Source organism: Mobula hypostoma, chromosome 1, assembly GCF_963921235.1.
Source record: "Mobula hypostoma chromosome 1, sMobHyp1.1, whole genome shotgun sequence".
Taxonomy (NCBI): Eukaryota; Metazoa; Chordata; class Chondrichthyes; order Myliobatiformes; family Myliobatidae; genus Mobula; species Mobula hypostoma.
The window spans coordinates 197,613,602-197,634,412 of NC_086097.1; the positions used below are offsets into that span (position 1 = coordinate 197,613,602).

The 20,811-nt window shown below is 40.1% G+C and overlaps 1 protein-coding gene across 7 annotated transcripts in view; it reads left to right on the forward strand.

Annotated features, from left to right (window-relative positions):
* The window catches only part of trappc9 (trafficking protein particle complex subunit 9), a 749,291-nt gene that overhangs the window by 426,188 nt on the left and 302,292 nt on the right, over window positions 1-20,811 (forward strand). For all 7 annotated transcript variants that reach the window (XM_063062835.1, XM_063062851.1, XM_063062844.1 and 4 more), the window contains one exon: window positions 6,434-6,524. In XM_063062835.1, the coding sequence (XP_062918905.1) occupies window positions 6,434-6,524 (91 nt within the window). The remainder of the gene's footprint in view (window positions 1-6,433; window positions 6,525-20,811) is intronic.

Below are 20,811 nucleotides of genomic sequence, written 5' to 3' on the forward strand. Positions count from 1 at the left end.
AGGAAGAGGCGCTTGGCTCACAAATTGAGCAAGTTTGGAGACAGTGCAAGAGTCAGGATAGGCAGGTGATCAAGAAGGGATGCGCTCAGTCCGATGGTTTGAGATGTATCTATTTTAATGCAAGGAGTATTATGAACAAAGCAGATGAGCATAGGGCATGGATCAGTACTTGGAGCTTTGATGTTGTGGCCATTACAGAGACTTGGATGGCTCAGGGGCAGGAATGGTTACTTTGAGTGCCATGCTTTAGATGTTTCAGAAAAGACAAGGAGGGAGGCAAAAGAGGTGGAGGTGTGGCACTGTTGATCAGAGATAGTGTCACGGCCGTAGAAATGGAGGAAGACATGGAGGAATTGTCTACGGAGTCTCCGTGAGTGGAAGTTAGGAACAGTAAGGAGTCAATGACTCTACTGGGTGTTTTTTATAGACCACCCAATATTAACAGGGACATCGAGGAGCAGATAGGGAGACAGATTCTGCAAGGTGTAATAATAACAGGGTTGTCGTGGTGGGTGATTTTAATTTCCCAAATATTGATTGGCATCTCCCACCTAGTTTAGGTGGGGTGGAGTTTGTTAGGTGTGTTCTGGAAGGTTTCTTGACACAATGTGTAGATAAACCTACAAGGGGAGAGGCTGTACTTGATCTGGTATTGGGAAATGAACCTGGTCAGATGTCAGGTCTCTCAGTGGGAGAGCATATTGGAGATGGTGATCACAACTCATTGGAGAGGGATAGGAACAGACAAGTTAGGAAAGCGTTTAATTGGAGTAAGGGGAAATATGAGGCTATCAGGAAGGAACTTGGAAGCATAAATTGGAAACAGATGTTCTCAGGGAAATGTGCGGAAAAAATGTGGCAAATGTTCAGGGGATATTTGCATGGAGTTCTCCATAGGTACATTCCAATGAGACGGAAAGGATGGTAGGGTGCAGGAACTGTCATGTACGAAGGGTGTTGTAAACCTAGTCAAGAAGAGAAGAAGAGTTTATGAAAGTTTCAAAAAGCTAGGTAATGATAGAGAGCTGGAAGATTATAAGGCTAGCAGGAAGGAGCTCAAGAAAGAAATTAGGAGAGCCGGAAGGGGCCATGAGAAGACCTTGGCGGACAAGATTAAGGAAAACCCCAATGCATTCTACATGTATGTTAAGGACAAGAGGATAAAATGTGAGAGAATAGGACCAATCATGTGTGACAGTGGAAAAGTGTCTATGGAACCGGAGGAGATAGCAGTGGTACTTAATGAGTACTTTGCTTCAATATTCAGTACGGATGAGGATCTTGGCGATTGTAGGGATGACTTACAGCAGACTAAAAAGCTTGAGCATGGAGATATTAAGAAAGAGGATGTACAGGACCTTTTGGAAAGCATCAAGTTGAATAAGTCACCGGGACCGGACGAGATGCACGCCAGGCTACTGTGAGAGGTGAGGGAGGAAATTGCTGAGCCTCTAGTGATGATTTTTGCATCATCAATGAGGATGGGAGAAGTTCCGGAGGGTTGGAGGGTTGCGGATGTTGTTCCATTATTCAAGAAAGGGAGTAGAGATAGCCCAGGAAATTATAGACCAGTGAGTCTTACTTCAGTGGTTGGTAAGTTGATGGAGAAGATCCTGAGAGGCAGGATTTATGAATATTTGGAGAGGCATAATATGATTAGAAATAGTCAGCATGGCTTTGTCAAGGGCGGGTCATGCCTTACGAGCCTGGCTGAATTTTTTCAAAATGTGACTAAACACATTGATGATGGTGGAGTAGTAGATGTAGTGCATATGGATTTCAACAAGGCATTTGACAAGCTACCCTGTGCAAGGCTTATTGAGAAAGTAAGGAGACATGGGATCCAAGGGGCCATTGCTTTGTGAATCCAGACTGGCTTGCCCACAAAAGGCAAAGAGTGTTTGTGGACGGGTCATATTCTGCATGGAGGTTGGTGACCAGTGGTGTACCTCAGGGATCTGTTCTGGGACCCCTACTCTTCGTGACTTTTATAAATGACCTGGATGAAGAAGTGGAGGGATGGGTTAGTAATTTTGCTGATGGCACAAAGGTTGGAGGTGTTGTGGATAGTGTGGAGGGGTGTCAGAGGTTACAGCAGGACACTGATAGGATGCAAAACTGGGCTGAGAAGTGGTAGATGGAGTTCAACCCAGATAAGTGTGAGGTGGTTCATTTTGGTAGGTCAAATATGATGACAGAATATAGTATTTATGGTAAGACTCCTGGTAGTGTGGAGGATCAGGGGGATCTTGGGGTCTGAGTCTACAAGACACTCAAGGTTGCTGTGCTGGTTGACTCTATGGTTAAGAAAGCATACAATGCATTGGCCTTCGTCAATCGTGGGATTGAGTTTAGGAGCTGAGAGGTAATGTTGCAACTATATAGGACCCTGGTCAGACCCCACTTGGAGTACTGTGCTCAATTCTGGTCGCCTCACTATAGGAAGGATGTGTAAACCATAGAAAGGGTGCCAAAGAAGATTTACAAAGATGTTGCCGGGATGGGGAGCATGCCTTATGAGAAAAGGTTGAATGAACTCGACCTTTTTTTCCTTGGAGTGACAGAGGATGAGAGGTGACCTGATAGATGTGTACAAGATGATGAGAGGCATTGATCGTGTGGATAGTCAGAGGCTTTTTCTCAGGGCTGAATTGGCTGCCACGAGAGGGCACAGGTTTAAGGTGCTTGGGAGTAGATACAAAGGAGATGTCAGGGGTAAGTTTTTCACGCAAAGAGTGGTGAGTACGTGGAATGGGCTACCAGCAACAGTGGTGGAGGCAGATACGATAGGGTCTTTTAAGAGACTCCTGGATAGGTATATGGAGCTTAGAAATATAGAGGGCTATGGGTAACCCTAGTAATTTCTGAGGTAGGGCATTTTCGGCACAACTTTGTGGGCCAAAGGGCCTGTATTGCGCTGTAGGTTTTCTATGTTTCTATAATTGGCTGAATGCTAGGAAGCAGAGTGTATTTTTGGAAGGTTTCTTGGACTGGAGGCCTGTGACTAGTGACGTGCTATAAGGATTAGTGCTGGGATGTTTGTTATTTGACATTTATATAAATGATTTGGATGAGACTACACAGGCATGGTTGATAATGTGGATGATAATACCACGGTGAAGAAAACTATCAAAAACTACATCGGGACCTTGACCAGTTAGGTCAGTAGACTGAAGCTTGTCAAATGGCATTCAATCCAGATAAGTGCAGTGTTTCATTTTGAAAAGTTGAACCTTCATTGGAGCGTGAATAGTAATATTTTGGAGATTGCTGGGGTCAAAGCGACCCAGGAGTACAGGTTCATAGTTCAATGAAAATGGCGTCATAAATATGATGGTAAGCAAGACTTTTTTGGCATGATGACCTTCATCATTGGGGCATTGAGGACATGAGCTGGAGATAGTTGTAGCTGTACAAGATGTTGGTGAGGCCAAACATGCAGTTTGTGTACCAAGCATGCAGTATTGTGTACGATTTTAACCTTGTTATTGGAAGAATGCCATTAAGCTAGAAAGAGTGCGAAGAAGATTTATGAGAATGTTGCCTAGAATTGAGGGCTGAATTATAGGGCAGGAGCCCCCAACCCTTTTTGCACCACGGCCCGGTTTACTATTGAAAATATTCTTGCGGACTGGACGACTGGGGGGGTGGGGGGGCGGGAGTGGGGGGTGGTGTTCAAGTAGGGTTAAACTCACCTCAACATGTCTTTACAGTTAGGGTTGCCAACTTTCTCACTCCCAAATAAGGGACAAAAGTAGCAGTCAAATACGGGACACTTGGGTTTACCCCGAGAAAGACAAGCATGACCATGAAGCCTTGTGTGGGCACCTGTGTGCGCATGAGTGACGTGCGCACATGTGACGTGCGCATGAGCGTACGTGCTGATTTTTTTTCCACAAATCGGTTTCGGCTTAATCTTCCCAACTACACTGTACATACGTTATTTCTACTTTATATAGGCTGTGTATTTATCATATCATTCCTGCTTTTACTATATGTTAGTGTTTTTTAGGTTTTATGTGGTATTTGGTATGATTTAGTAGGTTATGTTTTGGGTCTGGGAATGCTCAAGAATTTTTCGCATATAAATTAATGGTAATTGCTTCTTTGCTTTACGCCATTTTGGCAAGAAAGGTTTCATAGGAATGCTCTACCTTAGCGGGGGAAATACGGGACCAGGGCGGTCCCATATGGGACAAACCAATTTAGCCCAATATACAGGATGTCTTGGCAAATACGGGACAGTTGGCAACCCTATGTTCAAGTTCAACAGTGCGTGACAGGGAATAAGGAAGGGTGCAGCTGACTCATATCGTTTCCTGGTAGCCCAGTAGTACACGCTTTGTGGCCCGGTATCGGTCCGTGGGCCGATGGTTGGGGACTGCTGTTATAGGGAGTGGACAGACACGCTAGGATTTTATTCCTTGGCGTTTAAGTCAGTGAAGGGTGACCCATTAGAGATGTATCAAATCATGGAGGTTATAGATAAGGTGACCTATGACCTACAGACTCACTTTAAAGAACTCTTTACAACTTGTGTTCACAGTATATTTTTTGCACAGTTTGTCTTCTTTGGCACGTTAGTTTGTCGGTCTTAGTCTGTTTATCAAATTCAAGTTCAAATTTATTGCCCTGCAACCATATACTTGTGTACTGTCAAATGAAACAATGCTCTTCTTGATGAAGGTGCATGACACAGTAACTCACACACAACATATAAAGCAATATTACCACAAATAAATTAACAAATAATTAAATATATTCCAGAAGATTTGATATTTAGCGTAAAGTGCATTTATGACAGAAGTCAAAAAATAAACAGTTTAACGTTATTAGCGCTTCATAAGTGATGAGACCTAGTTCAGTAGTCTCATGGCTTCGGGGAAGAAGCTGTTTCCCAATCTGATTCTCCTTGTCCTAAAACTATGGTACCTCCTGCCTCATAGTGGGGGGGGGGGTCAAAAAAATTATGGGATGGTTGAAAAAGATCCTTGAAAATGCTAAAGGCCCTGTGTACGCAGTGCTCCTGATAAATATCTTGAATGAGTGGAAGCCATTAGGCTCTAGAAGCAGAGGGATATCCTCACTCAACTTCATTCACCCTGTCACTAAATTGTTCCTACAATCTGTGGGCTCTTCATGTTATATTCTCCATATTTATCACTTATTTATTTATTTGTTTGTTTATTTATTATTATCATTTTTTCCTCTTTCTTTTTGTATTTGCACAGCTTGTTATCTTTTGTACACTGGATGTTTTTCTGTTATGTTAGATAGGTCTTTAATTCTTTTGTGTTTCTTGCATCTACTGAGAATGCCCTCAAGAAAATGGATTTCAGGGTTGTATGTGACGATTGTACTTTGGTAATAAATTTACTTTGAACTTTGAAGAGAGACCCTGATGATCCACTCAGTCGTCCTTACAATCCTATGTAGAGTCTTTTGGTCAGATGCCTTGCAATTCCCATATATTAGGATGTTATCAATGGTGCTCCTGTAAAATATTGTTTTTATTATGGGTGGAAGTGGAGCTTTGCTTACTTCAATCTCCTCAGGAAATTGAGACACTGCTGTACTACTTTGACTGAAGTGGTAGTGTTGAGGGACCAGATGAGATCGTCCATTATGTGCATTCCCAAAAACTTAGTGTTCCTAACTCTCTGCACAGAGGAGCCATTTATGTGCTTTGAGGAATGGTCAACCTTCAACTTCCTAAAATCCACAATAATCTCTTTAGTCTTGTCCATGTTGAAACTCAAGTTGTTGTGCCAGCAGCAGTCTACAAGCTGCTCTACCTCTGTGCACTGTCTTGTTGTCCTTGTTAATGCCTCAGTTGTGTCATCAATGAACTTGATGATTCAGTTTAAACTCGATCTAGCAGTACAGTCATGCGTCATCAGAGTGAGCAGCTGAGGGCTCAGCCCTGGGGGGGAGCATCAGCGTTCAGCATGATAGAGCTAGAGTTGTTGCTGCCAACATAGATTGGCTGTGGTCTTTTGTGTCATAAAATCCTTTAAATGCCTGCAAGAAATGAATTTCAAGGTCGCATAGATGTACTTTGATAATAAATTTACTTTGAAACTTAAATGCACACAAGCCTTTTTCCCAAGGAAGGAGAAGCAAAAACTTGGGGGCATAAGTGTAAGAGAGGATGATTTAAAAGGGAAGTCAGAGGGCGGGCGTATATGGAATAAAAGTAGCAGAGGCAGGTTCAAGTGAAAAACACTTAGATAAGAAAATGGATAGGAAAGGCCTAGAGCGATATGGGCCAAATTTGTGCATTTGTGTCTATCTTAGGTGGGTACTTGGGCAAGTTGGGTCAAAGGGCCTGCTTCTGTGCTGCATTACTTGATGTCCCTAAATTTACAAACAGTTAATATTCCACTTTAGAAACTGCAAGATTACAAAGCCTGATTTCCTTAACTTTTCCTACTCTTCTCTTAAGCGTGAAGGAGAAGCAAGTGTGGAAGGTGTTCTTAATCAACTAGTTCAGGAACATTTACAGTTAGCTCCTCTGCAGTGGGGTGAGTACCAAATATGTTGGATATTATGCTCAGACTTAAGTACAGTCAAAGATCATTCTACCATTTAATAGTTTTATTGGTTTAGTATTCTAATTTGTGTTAGAGATTTTTCCCAGCAAATTTAATCACATTTATTATTAGTGATTTTGGGTAGGGAAATACAAGCCAAAAGATCATCACGCTGCCAATTTTTGCTTAGCATGTTGCATCTGAGTCAAAATATTTGTTTTTAATTGTTTTCCAAACTTGCAAAGAGAAAAATGAATGCAATCTAAATGGTGAAAATGATTAAAAATATAATTTTTAGATCTTGTTCACAACTCAAACAGTTGAATTTGAGTTAAATACCTATATGTTGCCTAGCCTAATGTAATAAATGTACTCTGATTATATGACAACTAAGTTTAATATTGCAAATTGTCAACTTGCCATACTCAGAATGCAATAGTAATTGTTATTGTACATTGCTTTTAATTATCTTGAGAATTCGTATTGAAAGTGTCAAATTTCTTGTAGTCATATTTTGACTGTTTATTGATAAATATTTTTGTACTATGCCTGTAGGTGAGTTCATTATTAGTGTGTTAGGGCTTTTATGCACAAATTGGTGAAAGTATAAGTAGTGATTTGCTTAAAACAAACTTTAAAGTGTCTTCATGTTGATGGTACCTGTCAAAGAATTTATATAACTTTCCAAATTGGAATTTGATGCATTTTTGTTGTACAAAGTTTGTACAATAAAGAAAAGAGGAATGGAATTTAATTTGTTCGAGAATAATGAGGCAAGTGGTTTTTGGGAGAATTAAGAATGAGAACTATCCACATAATCTATTCATTAACTGCATTAAATTTAATGACAATGATATGTTGGCAGCGTTTGTACAGTTGCTGATGTCTTAACTGTTGAAAACCTTTTGCTGAATATGCAAATAGTACATTAAAGATCAATTACATGGTGGAAAACTTGTTATGTCTGGACAGGTAGAAAAATATTATCTGGTGTAATTTTAAATATATACCAATGTGATTTATATTATTACATCTTACAAATTGTGTTTCAGTGAAAAATGTCATTGCTTGTAAAGAGTTTGTAAGTTGGTTTGTGGAATTAAAGAATAGAGGACTAGTCTGCACATTCTAACCATGACAGTGCAGTACTGTATAGCTGTTGTAGAAGGAATTTGTAGTTACTGAAGTCTTTGTGTTGTGTCATTTCAGCCTGTAAATGAGTTGGTAAACAATTTTAAGAAATGAAGTTTGTTTCTCATTGTAAGAGTTTAAATGTAACATGGTTAATTTTACAGATAAAATATATTTTACTGGAAGAGGCTATTATATATTTGCACACTGTTGTTACCAAACTACAATGGATCTCTCTGTATTTCACTGCTTCCTACTTGTTAGGGATAAAGAGCATTCAAATGCTTCCAGATGGCTTCCTCCAAATTCATAGCTTATTGTGGAAATATGAACATTAAGAGAGCGCTTTCTTTGTTTTCAACATTACTGCAGTATATCTTTTTATGCACATATTGCAAGCTATGAAGAGCAAGTAGTCATTCTGTTTATTAATATTACACAGTGAGGTTGAGGTTTTTGATGTGACTATAGTGAATGTAAAAGGTTGCTCAGAAGTTAATCAGACACTATATTAACCCAGGTGTGTAGATGAGGGCCGGGCCTGTTTAGTGCTACACGGTTTTGTAGGTAGATGTTACATCATAAGGAGGAGGCCACGTGGAATATTCATTTGATATTCCTGGTTAAAGACAGCAGCAAATGCTTCAGGCTTGTCTTTTATTTTCGCGTTGGATTCTGTCTTTGGTGAAGCTGTGACTGTATGGCTAGGTACGGCTCAAGTGCCATCTATAAATTTGCGGATGTCACTATTGTTGGCAGAATTTCAGATGGTGATGAGGAGGCATAAAGGAGTGAGATAGATCAGCTGCTTGAGTGGTGTCACAGCAGAAACCTAGCACTCAGTGTCAGCAGACCAAGGAATTGATTGTGGACTTCATGAAGAGGAAGTTGAGGGAACACATACCAGTCCTCATTGAAGTAGAAATGGTGAGCAGTTTCGAGTTCCTGTGTGTCAACATCTCTGAGGATCTATCCTGGTTCCAACATAATGATACAATTGCAAAGGATGCATAATATTTCAGTAGGAGTTTGAAGAGAATTGGTAAGTCACCAAAGTCATCAAATTTCTACAAATGTACAATAGAGAGTATTCTAACTAGTAGCATTACCATCTATTATGGAGGGCCCACTGCACAGGATCGGAAAGAGCTGCAGAAAATTGTAAACTCAGCCATCTTCATTATTGGCACTAGCTCCTCCAGCACCCAGGACACCTTAAAAAGGCAGCATCCATCATTTAAGGACTCCCATCAACCCATGATGTGTGCCCTCTTCTCATTGCTACCATCAAGGAGGTGGCACAGGAGCCAGAAGACACGTCCTCAACATTTCGGGAATGGTTTCTAACCCTCCACTATCAGATTTCTGAATGGATTATGCACCCATGAACATTTACTCAGTATTTTCCCCCACTCTTTTTGCACTACTTATTTTTTATATATACTTCATGTAATTTATAGTTTTTATTATTATGTATTGCAGTGTACTGCTGCAGCAAAGCAACAAATTTCATGACATATGCCAGTGATATCAAACCTGATTCTGAAGCTGTGGATGTTCAGGGAGTTTTTTTCCATCTGCAGTATTTGATTTTTAAATTAGCTATTACTATTTGTTTCTCAATGTGAACATACTGCAGAACTTGGTTGTATCTTGATTGTATCACCATTTAGTATGAATGCAGTCCAGTGTTGTCACCACATTTTTAAAGATCCCTTCTGTTGTTTCTGGTGTCCTCTACTCTAATTGAGCCAAGCTGATTCTGTCATTTTACCTTAATGGTAGTTGAGGGATTTAACAAACCTTGAATTTGGATAGCTGATGGCTTTCCTGCCTCATAGGTATCCAGTTCTTCAACTGCTGGACCTGTTCTGAATTTCATCTATTTGGAACAACAGTAGAGTTGCACATCATAATGAAGCGTATCCTCACTGTGGACTTTGTCCCAAGAGCTCTGAAGTAGTAATTCAGATGTATCTCCAGAAAGTAGATTGATAATGTAATTAATTGATAGTTAAGTAGTTTTATCTTACACATGAAGAAAGCTTTTGGTATGCTGGCCTTTATAAATTAGAGCATTGAGTTTAGAAGTTGGGATGTTATGTTGAAATTGTATAAGGCATTGGTGAGGCCAAATCTGGAGTATTGTGTACAGTTCTGGTCACTGAATTATAGGAAAGATGTCAATAAAATTGAGAGAGTACAGAGGAGATTTACTAAAATGTTGCCTGGGTTTCATCTCCTAAGTTACAGAGAAAGGTTGAACAAGTTAGGACTTTATTCTTTGGAGCGTAGAAGGTTGAGAGGGGACTTGATAGAGGTATTTACAATTATGAGGGGGATAGATAGAGTTGACGTGGATAGGGTTTTTCCATTGAGAGTGGGGGAGATTCAACAAGAGGACATGAGTTGAGATTTAAAGGGCAAAAGTTTAGGGGTAACATGAGAGGGAACTTCTTTACTCAGAGAGTGGTAGCTGTGTGGAACGAACTTCCAGCAGAAGTGGTTGAGGCAGGTTCGATGTTGTCATTTAAAGTTAAATTGGATAGATATATGGACAGGAAAGGAATGGAAGGTTATGGGCCGAGTGCAGGTCGGTGGGACTAGGTGAGATTAAGAGTTTGGCACGGACTAGAAGGGCTGAGATGGCCTGTTTCCGTGCTGTAATTGTTATATGGTTATATCAGTTCTCTCACTCATCTTTCTTGCTAGTGCTGGTGCTGTTTGAAGCCTACTATATGAAGTTCTTAGTACGTTCTGTGCCTTTACCTCTTGGAAGATGTACAATATGGAGCAACTGTGAAAGTGCTGTGCAAGCTAATTATGAGGGGAGTTCCATGCCTGAATGTGACCAGATGACACAACACTTCTTTCAGTCAGGAGCCAATATTAGAAATTTTGAAGAACGCACATTCTTGTATATGTACATTGTGCTGCCTACTCTAATTTGTCTGTTCTGAGTCCGTGCAATCTGTTGTTTGAGTTATTAACAGGTCAGCTCTTCCATTTTCAACATGTTCCCAAATGCTTATGAGGAGGACCACAGAGCTGACTTGGCTAATGTATCTTTATCTTGTTTGAGTCCATTAGCTGGTTAGTTAATCAAATATTCTATGAATATTTTTAAGGTAGAAGTTATTACATTCTTAAGAGGCAAGAGGTTGAATTACCATCAGGTGTTGATGGGAATGCAGAATTAAGATATCAGTCAGATATCTTAATTCAGATATGATCTTGAATTATGAAATGGTCTCAAAGGGCTGAATCGTTTACTCCAGTTCCAAATTCATATGCTTGTGTGTTTACTGATGTAGAAGTTTGTAGAAACTAACAAAACAAATGTTTTCTAGATAATTGTGATCAGTGAACAGAGATCATATTTAAATAAGAAGCAGGAGAATTGATTGAAGTATTCAAGACGATGAAATGTGACGTAAAAAGCTACTTCTGCAGGTTGATGAACTCTATTTATTAGGTATAATTTTAGAATTAAAGTTAGCTCATTGAAGCATGAGGGCTGAATGCATTCTCCCTTCCCCCAGCCTACAAATCAGATGTGAAACATGTGCAGTATTGTCTTTCAAAGATCTTGGATTTAGCCTGATTTAATTATTTTAGCACTGAGATCAGAAGGTTTTCATTAGATGAGCTACTTTCTGAAAACAAACATTAGTACATCCAATGTCATCTTGTTCAGTTTAAATTGTGCCAACTGGTTTTAGCTGATTCCATCATCTCCAACAATGTGTTTTCAAAGTCAATTTCAAAAACCCATAAAATTGCACTGCTCATCATCCCAATCCAATGCACTAAGTCTATATCTAAAACTTAATGGATAGTAATCATTTTTGCCTCATTTATTGTGACTTCACCGGAAACAATATAGCCACCTTGAGATGAAAGGATTAAAATGGTAACTAACTTTCTAGATGTCCTCAACACATCAATGTAATCTCCGTTGTTATTGAAGAGTTATATTAAAATTATATTGAAGAGTTGGTGTAGTATAGACCCAGACTTGTTGGCTTTGGCACCAGAAACATAAGGTATATTAGGGTTGATCCAAGGTCAGTTAAACCTCATGACGTTGTCTCAAATGAGACAGTATGCAGTCTGAGTAATCGGGTATTAATGAGCTGGAGAGTAATTGTTATCAAGTCTTTTCGAGGAATACCTTGTGCACCATCTCAGCTTTCACATAAAAAAAATCAGTTCTTTTGTAAAACAGACTCTGCGATTATACACAGTAATGTGGAATGTTAATATAAAACACAACTTATACGCATGGGCTTTAATACAAATGGAATAAATGTAGGAAGCTTAGATAATATATATATAATAGAATCTGGTTGCAGTAGAGTGCTTTCCTTAGAAAGTACTGTAGAAGATGGATGGGTGCATAACTTCAAATTATCTTCATCAAAGCCAGTTGTGAGTCCACTTAGCAATTTTGGCAAATTCCACTGGTGATCTACTTCACTTAAAGGTATTGACTGTTGCTGCTCATTTAATATAATTCTACATTTAGCAAATGCACAATTTTCGGGTTGCAGTACCTTTTTAATAATAAAACTACAGAATCCAGAGTCAAATTTTTGGCTCACTACTGCATTTATGGGAAGCAACTTCTGTTTTACACTGGATTGGTTGATAAATTTGCATCAGGATTCTTGACCCAATGTATTTATTTATTTAGAGATACAGCATGGAACAGGCCCATCTGGCCCTTTGAGCTGTGCCGCCCAGCAACCCACTGATTTCACCCTTGCCAAATATGGGATAATTTATACTGACCAATTAACCTAGTTGGACTGGGAGGAAACCAGAGCACCTGGAGAATACCCAGGCGCACATGGGAACGGACTAGAAACTTGCCTACAGAGGACAGCAGAATTAAAATTGGAACTCTGAAGCCCTGAGCGGTAATAACGTTGTGCTATCTGCATTGTTACTGTGGTGCCCCAAGTCCCTTGCTGTATAGCTCTTCATTTGTCTCTTACTGAAGCTTATTGGAGGGGCATATCCTCAGATGTTGGGAGCTTGCAGAAGTACAAGATGTAAAGGGAATTGAGATTATGCTTCAGTTCTGTAAGTTTTCTCCAACTACATTATCAAATTGGCTAAAATAATTGTTATTTTAGGAATTCTATATTCTACTTTTGCTCTAGGTTTCCAGCATTTACAGTTTTTAATTTTCATTTATTAGATCAAATACGAATATGAATGTTGTTGTTTTGTTAAAAAGGAAATAATGTTATATTTTTCTGCACTCATTGTAAGATAATAAATTTCATAATTGTTTTAAAACACAAATTTAAAATTTGCCAAATATGTCTTTATTATTTAAACTGAACTTTAGGGTATTTCTGGCACTTTAATTTCTGCTTAAATTTGCAGATAACTATGTCAGGTATTTTGAAGATGTAATTGGGAAATTTTTCTACATCTTTTTTGTCATTGAGATGTAATTCTAAGAAAGATGTTAACTTAATGATTGCTGGTTGGGGAGATTTCTTAAAAGATGTCTTCTATGACCTATCCATTTTTCTGATTTTTTTTTACATCTAGCCTTGAATCCAGACCTTGGAAAAATCAAAAACTGCTTTTGATGGATGTTAATGCTAGAAGTTGAACATTTTTGGAACTGAATGACTAAGTCAGAGCAGCTATCCCCCAATTGTCATGGTATTATATTTAAAAGTGTTCTTCTATTCACTGCTGCCTCAAATCTTTCATGTTTCCCATATCTTTCATTCTTATAGCCTTATTGTTCACAGTTGTTAATTTTGTTAAGCACTGTCTTGGGTTCTCTCAATTCATTATATTTACTGTCAATGGAGTGAGAGAAACAAAATTAGTTTGTACTGGTTTCAGCAGCAGGGTATATGTGAAAAAGCAACATTTTATTAACAGCTTGACTTGACTGTATAAAGTAAATTGTACATGGTTGAAAATGCTGTGTGTCTGTGGGTATCAAAGAAAATCTTGGATTTAAATTGCATATTTCACAACCTCTTTATGTTCCAATGGACGTGTATCCAGTTGAGAATTTGTAAAGTGTTGTCGCTGAAAATGTGATAGTTTAAACCAGACAATGTGCTATCACACGATATTGTCTCTAAATTCTTTGGTAGATAGGTTTGTAGGAGGATTGGCATTGATTTATCCTCAGAGCCAAACATACATTTCAAATTATATTGTTATATAAAATCAAATTCAGTAATTCTCACAAAAGTAGCTAAACCTCTCTAAGCATTTTCTTTAATTGGATCTCTGCTTTGCTAATTGTGATTAACTGTCTGTTGTTCTTTGGTTCGATCTCTGTATTATTTTGCTCAGAGAGATTTCCATGATACTGCTCTTATTTTCAGTGTCTCAACCTGAGATTTTTACATTTGAAATGGTCACTTTTTTGTTTTGTTTATCAGTGTTAAGTTAAGATTGATGGAACTGGCACCTGTAAAGTATCTGCAAGGTGTGAATTCTGTAACATTTTCTCCTTTCCATGATAGTTGTCTTTCACTTATTGAACTCACAATATTTCAGTTTTTCAATGAATGATTAGAGATGCATTCCACCGATGTGCTCTGCAAAAGAAACTTACCTACAACTTAAGTTATACCTGAATCAGAGCCTTAAACTTCTGCAGGTACTCAGCAGCTCACAATCCATATGAATGGCTTGAATGAAGACATTGACAGTCTTACGGCTAAATTTGCTGATGTACAATGGTAGGAGTAGAAGTTGTAATAAAGGGAGCAAAAGGAGGCAACCAGTGTGTACAGATACGTGAGTGAGTAAAGATTAGGCAAATAGAGCAAAATCATCCAAGTGACTAAAAAGTGATGCCTGTCATCAATCCATTATTTTCCTCACAATCTCATGGCTCACTTTACATTTGGTGCTTGCCTATTCTTGTTTCAATATAAAATATATTATTTCTATTTATACTTCCTGAAGATACTGAAGATTTATACTTTCTTAAGTTACCAGCATGGGTGGAGCATTGGTTGATTGGCAGAAAGCAGAGAGTGGGAATAAAGGGATCCTATTCTGGCTGGCTGCCGGTTACTAGTGGACTTCCACAGGGGTCGGTGTTGGGACCGCTGCTTTTTACGATATATGTCAATGATTTGGACTATGGGATTAATGGATTTGTGGCTAAATTTGCCGATGATACAAAGATAGGTGGAGGAGCAGGTAGTGTTGAGGAAACAGAGAGCCTGCAGAGAGACTTAGATATTTCCTATGGGAGGGGAGTCTAGGACAAGGGGGCATGACTTCAGGATTGAAGGATGTCCATTTAGAACAGAGATGTGGAAAAATTACTTTAGTCGAGGGTAGTAAATCTGTGGAATTTGTTGCCACAAGCGGCTGTGGAGGCCAGGTCATTGAGTGCATATAAGGCAGAGATAGATGGGTTCTTGATTAGCCAGGGCATCAAAAGGTATGGGGAGAAGGCAGGGGAGTTGGGATGACTAGAAGAATTGGATCAGCCATGATTGAATGGTGGAGCAGACTCGATGGGCTGAATGGCCTACTTCTGCTCCCCTATCTTATGGTCTTATGGTCTTGTATCCTATGACATTGAAAAGCCTGGTCCTATTATTCAGACATCTACAGGCACTAACATGTACTTTGTGTACCTGTCAACATCCATGAATATCAGCTTTAACTCCAGAATTTTCTAAAGCAATATTCTGGGTGTCAGTATCTCTAAGATTCTAACCTGGTCCCAACATATTGATGCAGCTATAAAGAAGGCAAGACAGCATCAGGAGTTTGAGGAGATTAGGTTTCTCACCCAAGCAATTCAAAAAGTTCTACAGATGTACCATGGAGAACATTTCTGACCAGCTGCATCACCGTCTGGTTTGGCGGGGGGAGGCTACTGCGCAGGATCATAGCAAGCTGCAGAGAGATGTAAAATTAGTCAGCTCCATCATGGGTACTAACCTCTATAGTATCTAAGATATCTTTAAGGAGCAGTGCCTGAGAAAAGAGGCTTCCATCATCAAGGAGCTGCACTACCTAGGACATGCCCTCTTCTCATTGTTACCATCAGGAAGGAGGTACAAAAGCCTGGAAGCACACACTCAGAGATTCAGGAGCAACTTCTTTAACAGGGCCCCTGAAGAAGTCTTTCCTCTCTGTCCCAAAATGTGGTCTGGGCCATAGTAAGGGGGCAGAAGGAGGTGTTGGTGTGCATTGAATGAGGTGGCGTGTAGGTCAATAGGAACCCAAGAGTGCTGTACGCCATGATGGGAGGTAGGAATAGATGCAAAGTAATTGAGTTTACTGAGGAGGGCAGAACGTTGCTGACCAGGCGGTCATGGTGTCAGGAATAAAATCACCTGGTAGTTGTAACAGTTGCCTGCATACCAACTCGGCCATGGATGATTGTAGGTCCTCCTTTGAGCCCCTGTAGGAACCACAAGAGACAATAATGTCAACATTCATCCGTCAGGGAAGCCCTCAGAACGGCCTTAAGGAGCGCTGAAACTGCTCACACAGGCCGTTGGACTGTGGGTGATACACCATGGTGAAATGTAGCCTAACGTTGAGGTTCTAGGTCATTGCAACCTGGAGGTCTGATGTGAATTGGGGACCACAAACGGAGGAAGTATTAGATGGGGTGCCAAATCGAGCTATCCATGTTCTGATGAACATCTGAGTCATGTCTGTGGCCGTCATTGATGCTAGAGGGGCAACCTTGGGCCACCTGGTGCTACAGTCCAGCATGGTAAGGAGGTGTGTGAAACTGCAGGAGAGGTAGGAGTGACAACCAGGTCAACGTTGACATGGTCAAACCATCACATAGGGATCTCAAAAGGTGCCAATGGTGCCTGAACATAACAATTAATTTCTGCCCACCGGCATTCAACACAGGTTGTACTCCTAGCGCGCATGTCCTTTCTAAGGCCGTGCCACACAAACTTTAGTGGAACCAGTTTCTGTGAGGTCTTCTGGTGCAGATGCAAGGGGCCATGGGTGGAGTCAAAAACAGCCAGCTGCCAGTTTGCAGTCACTGTGGGGTGAGGGCAACCAGTTGAAATGTCACACAGGAGAGAAACCCCAGCATCCCCAAACTTAATGTCAGCCAACCACAGGCCTCTTAAAGTGAACCCCAACTCAATGATGTGGTTGTGAATTATGCATGTGGTTCCACCCCTTACATTATCCTACAGTACTACAAAAGGACACATTGAGGGCACAATGCCAGACTTCCTGATGAGTTTACAAACATCTGAGGAATCAAGTACAAAGTATCACCAGCCCCTCAACTCAGCATGAAAGAGCATCAAGATTCTTTAATGTCATTCCAGTACACAAGTGTAAAGGAGAATGAAATAATTCTCACTACAGATCCAATACCTCACAAAAAACTCACGAAGACGAGGAATGCAATATGAGTAAAAAAAACTTCACAGTAAATATAAATATGTAAGACGGCTTATATACATTGATTGTATGTCCATAAAGTGGTGCTAGGCATAGAGGTGTCTGTATATAAGGTGACTCTGACAGGAAATGATAAAGTAGTGGTGGTTTGTGTTGTGGGGGAGGGAAGTTAGTGGGTGAAGGTGTTGATCAGCTTTACTACTTGGGGGAAAGTAACTTTTTTTTGAGTCTGGTGGTCCCAGTGTGAATGTTTCATAGCCTCCTCCATGATGGGAATGGGACAAACAGACCATGAGCAGGGTGGGTGGGATCCTTCTTGATGCTGCTGGCCCTTTTCCAGTACCTTTCTGTATATATGTCCTTGATGGCGGGTAGGCTAAAGCTGGTGATGTATTGGGCAGTTTTGATTACACGTTGCAGGGCCTTCCCGTCTGTTGCAGTGTAGTTTCAATATCATGCAGTGATGCAGCTTGTAAAGATGCTTTCTACTGCACATCTGTAGAATAACGTGAGTAGAGATGTACGTATTCCATCTGTCTTCAGCCTCCTCAGAAAGTGGAGGCATTGGTGAGCTTTCCTGGTTATGTATGTTGTGTTCTGGGATCATAAGAAATGTGCACTCCAGGAGCTTGAAATTGCTTGCAGTTTCTACTGCTGTGCTGCTGATGGAAAGACGGGTGTGAGTGGTCTGAGTTCTTCTGAAGCTGATAATCATCTTTTTTGCCTTGTTGACATTGAGGGAAAGGTTATTTGCCTGGCACCAGGCCTTGAGCTTCTCCACTTCCTCTCTGTTGGCTATCTCATCATTGTTGGTGATGAGTCCCACGATTTCAGCCCTGGACCTGTAATGGGTGGAACAATAGCTTAGATTCATTTACATTAGATATTCAGTGCAATTGTGATTTGAGTTGCAATACACTGGTGTTGAAGACCCACAAAAAATAGCATGCCCCCAGTTCTTTTTGGCACTGGTGGCAAAAGTTCACTGCATGTCAGCCCATTATCAAGCTATCCAAGAGACTTGGAGCAGTCACTAAACCAATAAATAAATTTAATGACAAAGTTACAGAAAAGGGGCTTACTTTGGCAGGCCTCCTCGTGTCTGGGCACATTTTTGGAAATTAATAAAGCAAGATACTATCATAATTAATGGGAGTTAATGAGGTTTAATGCATTGTCAGCAGTGTCATTTTGGAGTGACATAATGGTATTCCCCTTCAGATGCTTCTTGTACATTGGCATCAATACCTGAAATGTATGTTCACAATTGAAGCTTCAGGGCAGGAAATTCCTTCACTACTTTCAGGAAAATAAAGGTTTTTCTCCTTGCAGAAAAAAAGCAGTTTATAAAAGAATACATAAAGTACTGTGTTTTGAAATGTAATAAACAAAGCACATAAAATTTTATTTTTCTTATACTGAATTATTTCTTTATCAACTGTTTTTTCAGTAATAAACCATTTTAACTTCAACATCTTTTATTCTAAGCCTCACCACTAAGTTGGGAGAGTGCTACCTTACTTTCAAGAGTTGCTGCCACCTGTTTGTATAATTATAAATGAAAGGAATACTTTCATTGTATTTTAGAGAAACATTTCTCCATTTGAGTTACATTATTACTAGCAGTTATAGTCAGAACACAATTAAGATAATTTTTTATCACTTTTGCAATATTGTGTCCAGTGGATTGCTTTGTTGAATGGTTTCAACAGTTTTGATTGTCAGCATGATCAGCATATCAAAAATGACGTGGAACAAGTTGTAATTCTGAATTAATCAAACATTACTTAACAATCCCATGTCAATAGTTTATTTTCTGTTCTACCAAATTACTCACATGACTTCAACAGCATTACAAACATTGAGCCTCCACAACAGCTTCCCACCTGGCTGCAAATTCAGGACCATAACCAACATTTTCTAAACAATGTGACAATAAATGGCTATTCAATATACACATCTTCCACCTATTGAAACAGCTAACTACTACTACTACTACTACTACGTCGACTCAGGCCTAGGGGACCGGCGTCGGGCACGATGATGGACTCTCCACTTCTCCCTCTCCCTCATCAGTGTGTTCAGTTCATCTACATTAGCTGCGTCGCTGTCTTCGAGGTGCGTGTTGACCATAGTCTTGGGAGGGCGCCCAGGGTTCATTCTCCCATGCTTGGGCTCCCATATAATGACTAGGCTGGCAGGTAGCTCAGGGTGGTGAAGACAGTGCCCCGCTAGTTGCAGTCTTCTCGCCTCAATTTTAGTGGTGAGCATCAGTAGGTCGTTATAGAGCTCGAAGTTTGTCATGTGCTGTTGCCAACGCATGTCAAAAGCCGTCTGGAGCATTTGTGTATAGCAACCATCTAGAGACTTTCGCATAGTTTTGGTGAGTGTCCACATCTTGCATCCGTATATGAGAATGGGCTCTATGACTGCTGTGAAGTTCCTTTTTTTAAGCCCTTTGGTCAGATTCGACTTCCAGATTTCCTTCATGTCGTTCATAGCCCTCCACACCAATGCCTTCCGTATCTTTATGTCCTTCTCTGAACTCCTACTCACACCATTAACAACTTTTAGGCTAATAGTCTGCTGAAGGGTCCAATGGTTCATGTTTCTCCTTCTAGAGTAACAGTAGCTTACACATTTTTTGATATCCCTAACTGCATCTGTGATGTTTAAAATGCGAACAAACTGAGTACTTGACCAGCCTGGTAGCACAGCAGTTAGTGTCACTGTCTCACAGCTCCAGGGGTTCAGATTCAACATAAGTTTTGGTTCTTGCCCCCATAGTTTGCATATTCTCCGCACATTATTAAAAGTGAATTACTTACAATGTTTGAGTATCCAACAACATGTTGAGTAGCGACCATGAGCAGCCTCTTAGCTCTTAATTTTGGTGCACTATCTATCATCTTCCCCTGTACTCATTCACTTAAAGTGCAAGTAAATTTAGTGTTAATTAACAGCAGAAACTCGATCTGTGAGGCTATGTCCACACTACGCTGGATAACTTTGAAAACACCGGTTTCGAGTAAAAACGATAGGCATCCACACTAAGCGTTTTTCAAAATATCTCTGTCCACATTAGACGGATATTTGGGCGAATCTCCTCCTACTGGGCATGCGCAGGATACACAGAAAACAAATGAAGAGGAAACGGTATACTTAGTGCGCGTTTGTCCAGTTACAGAGTAGAAAAACTAAAAAGGAATTGCTCTTCGCTCTCGGGCAAGAGGACTTAAAACTAAAAAAAAAACAAATACTGGAGCGTATGGAGGCAACTGACAGGGAGTTCACGGACGGTATGACCCGGCTGACGACGAACATTGAAAAACTGACTAACTCTGTTGCATTAATAAAGCACCTTGTTAAATGTATAAAACATGTCTGCATCAGTGTTATCTTGTATTTCCATACAATGTTAAATTAGGCTGTTACACATCTATTGTCAGAGAAGTACTTGCATAAATAGGTGAACTACCTTCATACAAGCAAGGACAGAAAACAGGGCAAAGTGAGAATACTTTTTTTTCAGTAAGCTATGGGTCAAAGTATTTGGTGAGTACATTTCTAACTGTTCTGGTTTCAGTCTCGTTGCCGGCTGTTCTGAAATTGTTAAGTTCTGCGAAGCGCAGAAATGGGCTAAAAAATGGCAGATGGAGTTTAATACTGACAAGTGTGAGGTATTGCACGTTGGAAGGACAAACCAACGTAGAACATACAGGGTTAATGGTAAGGCACTGAGGAG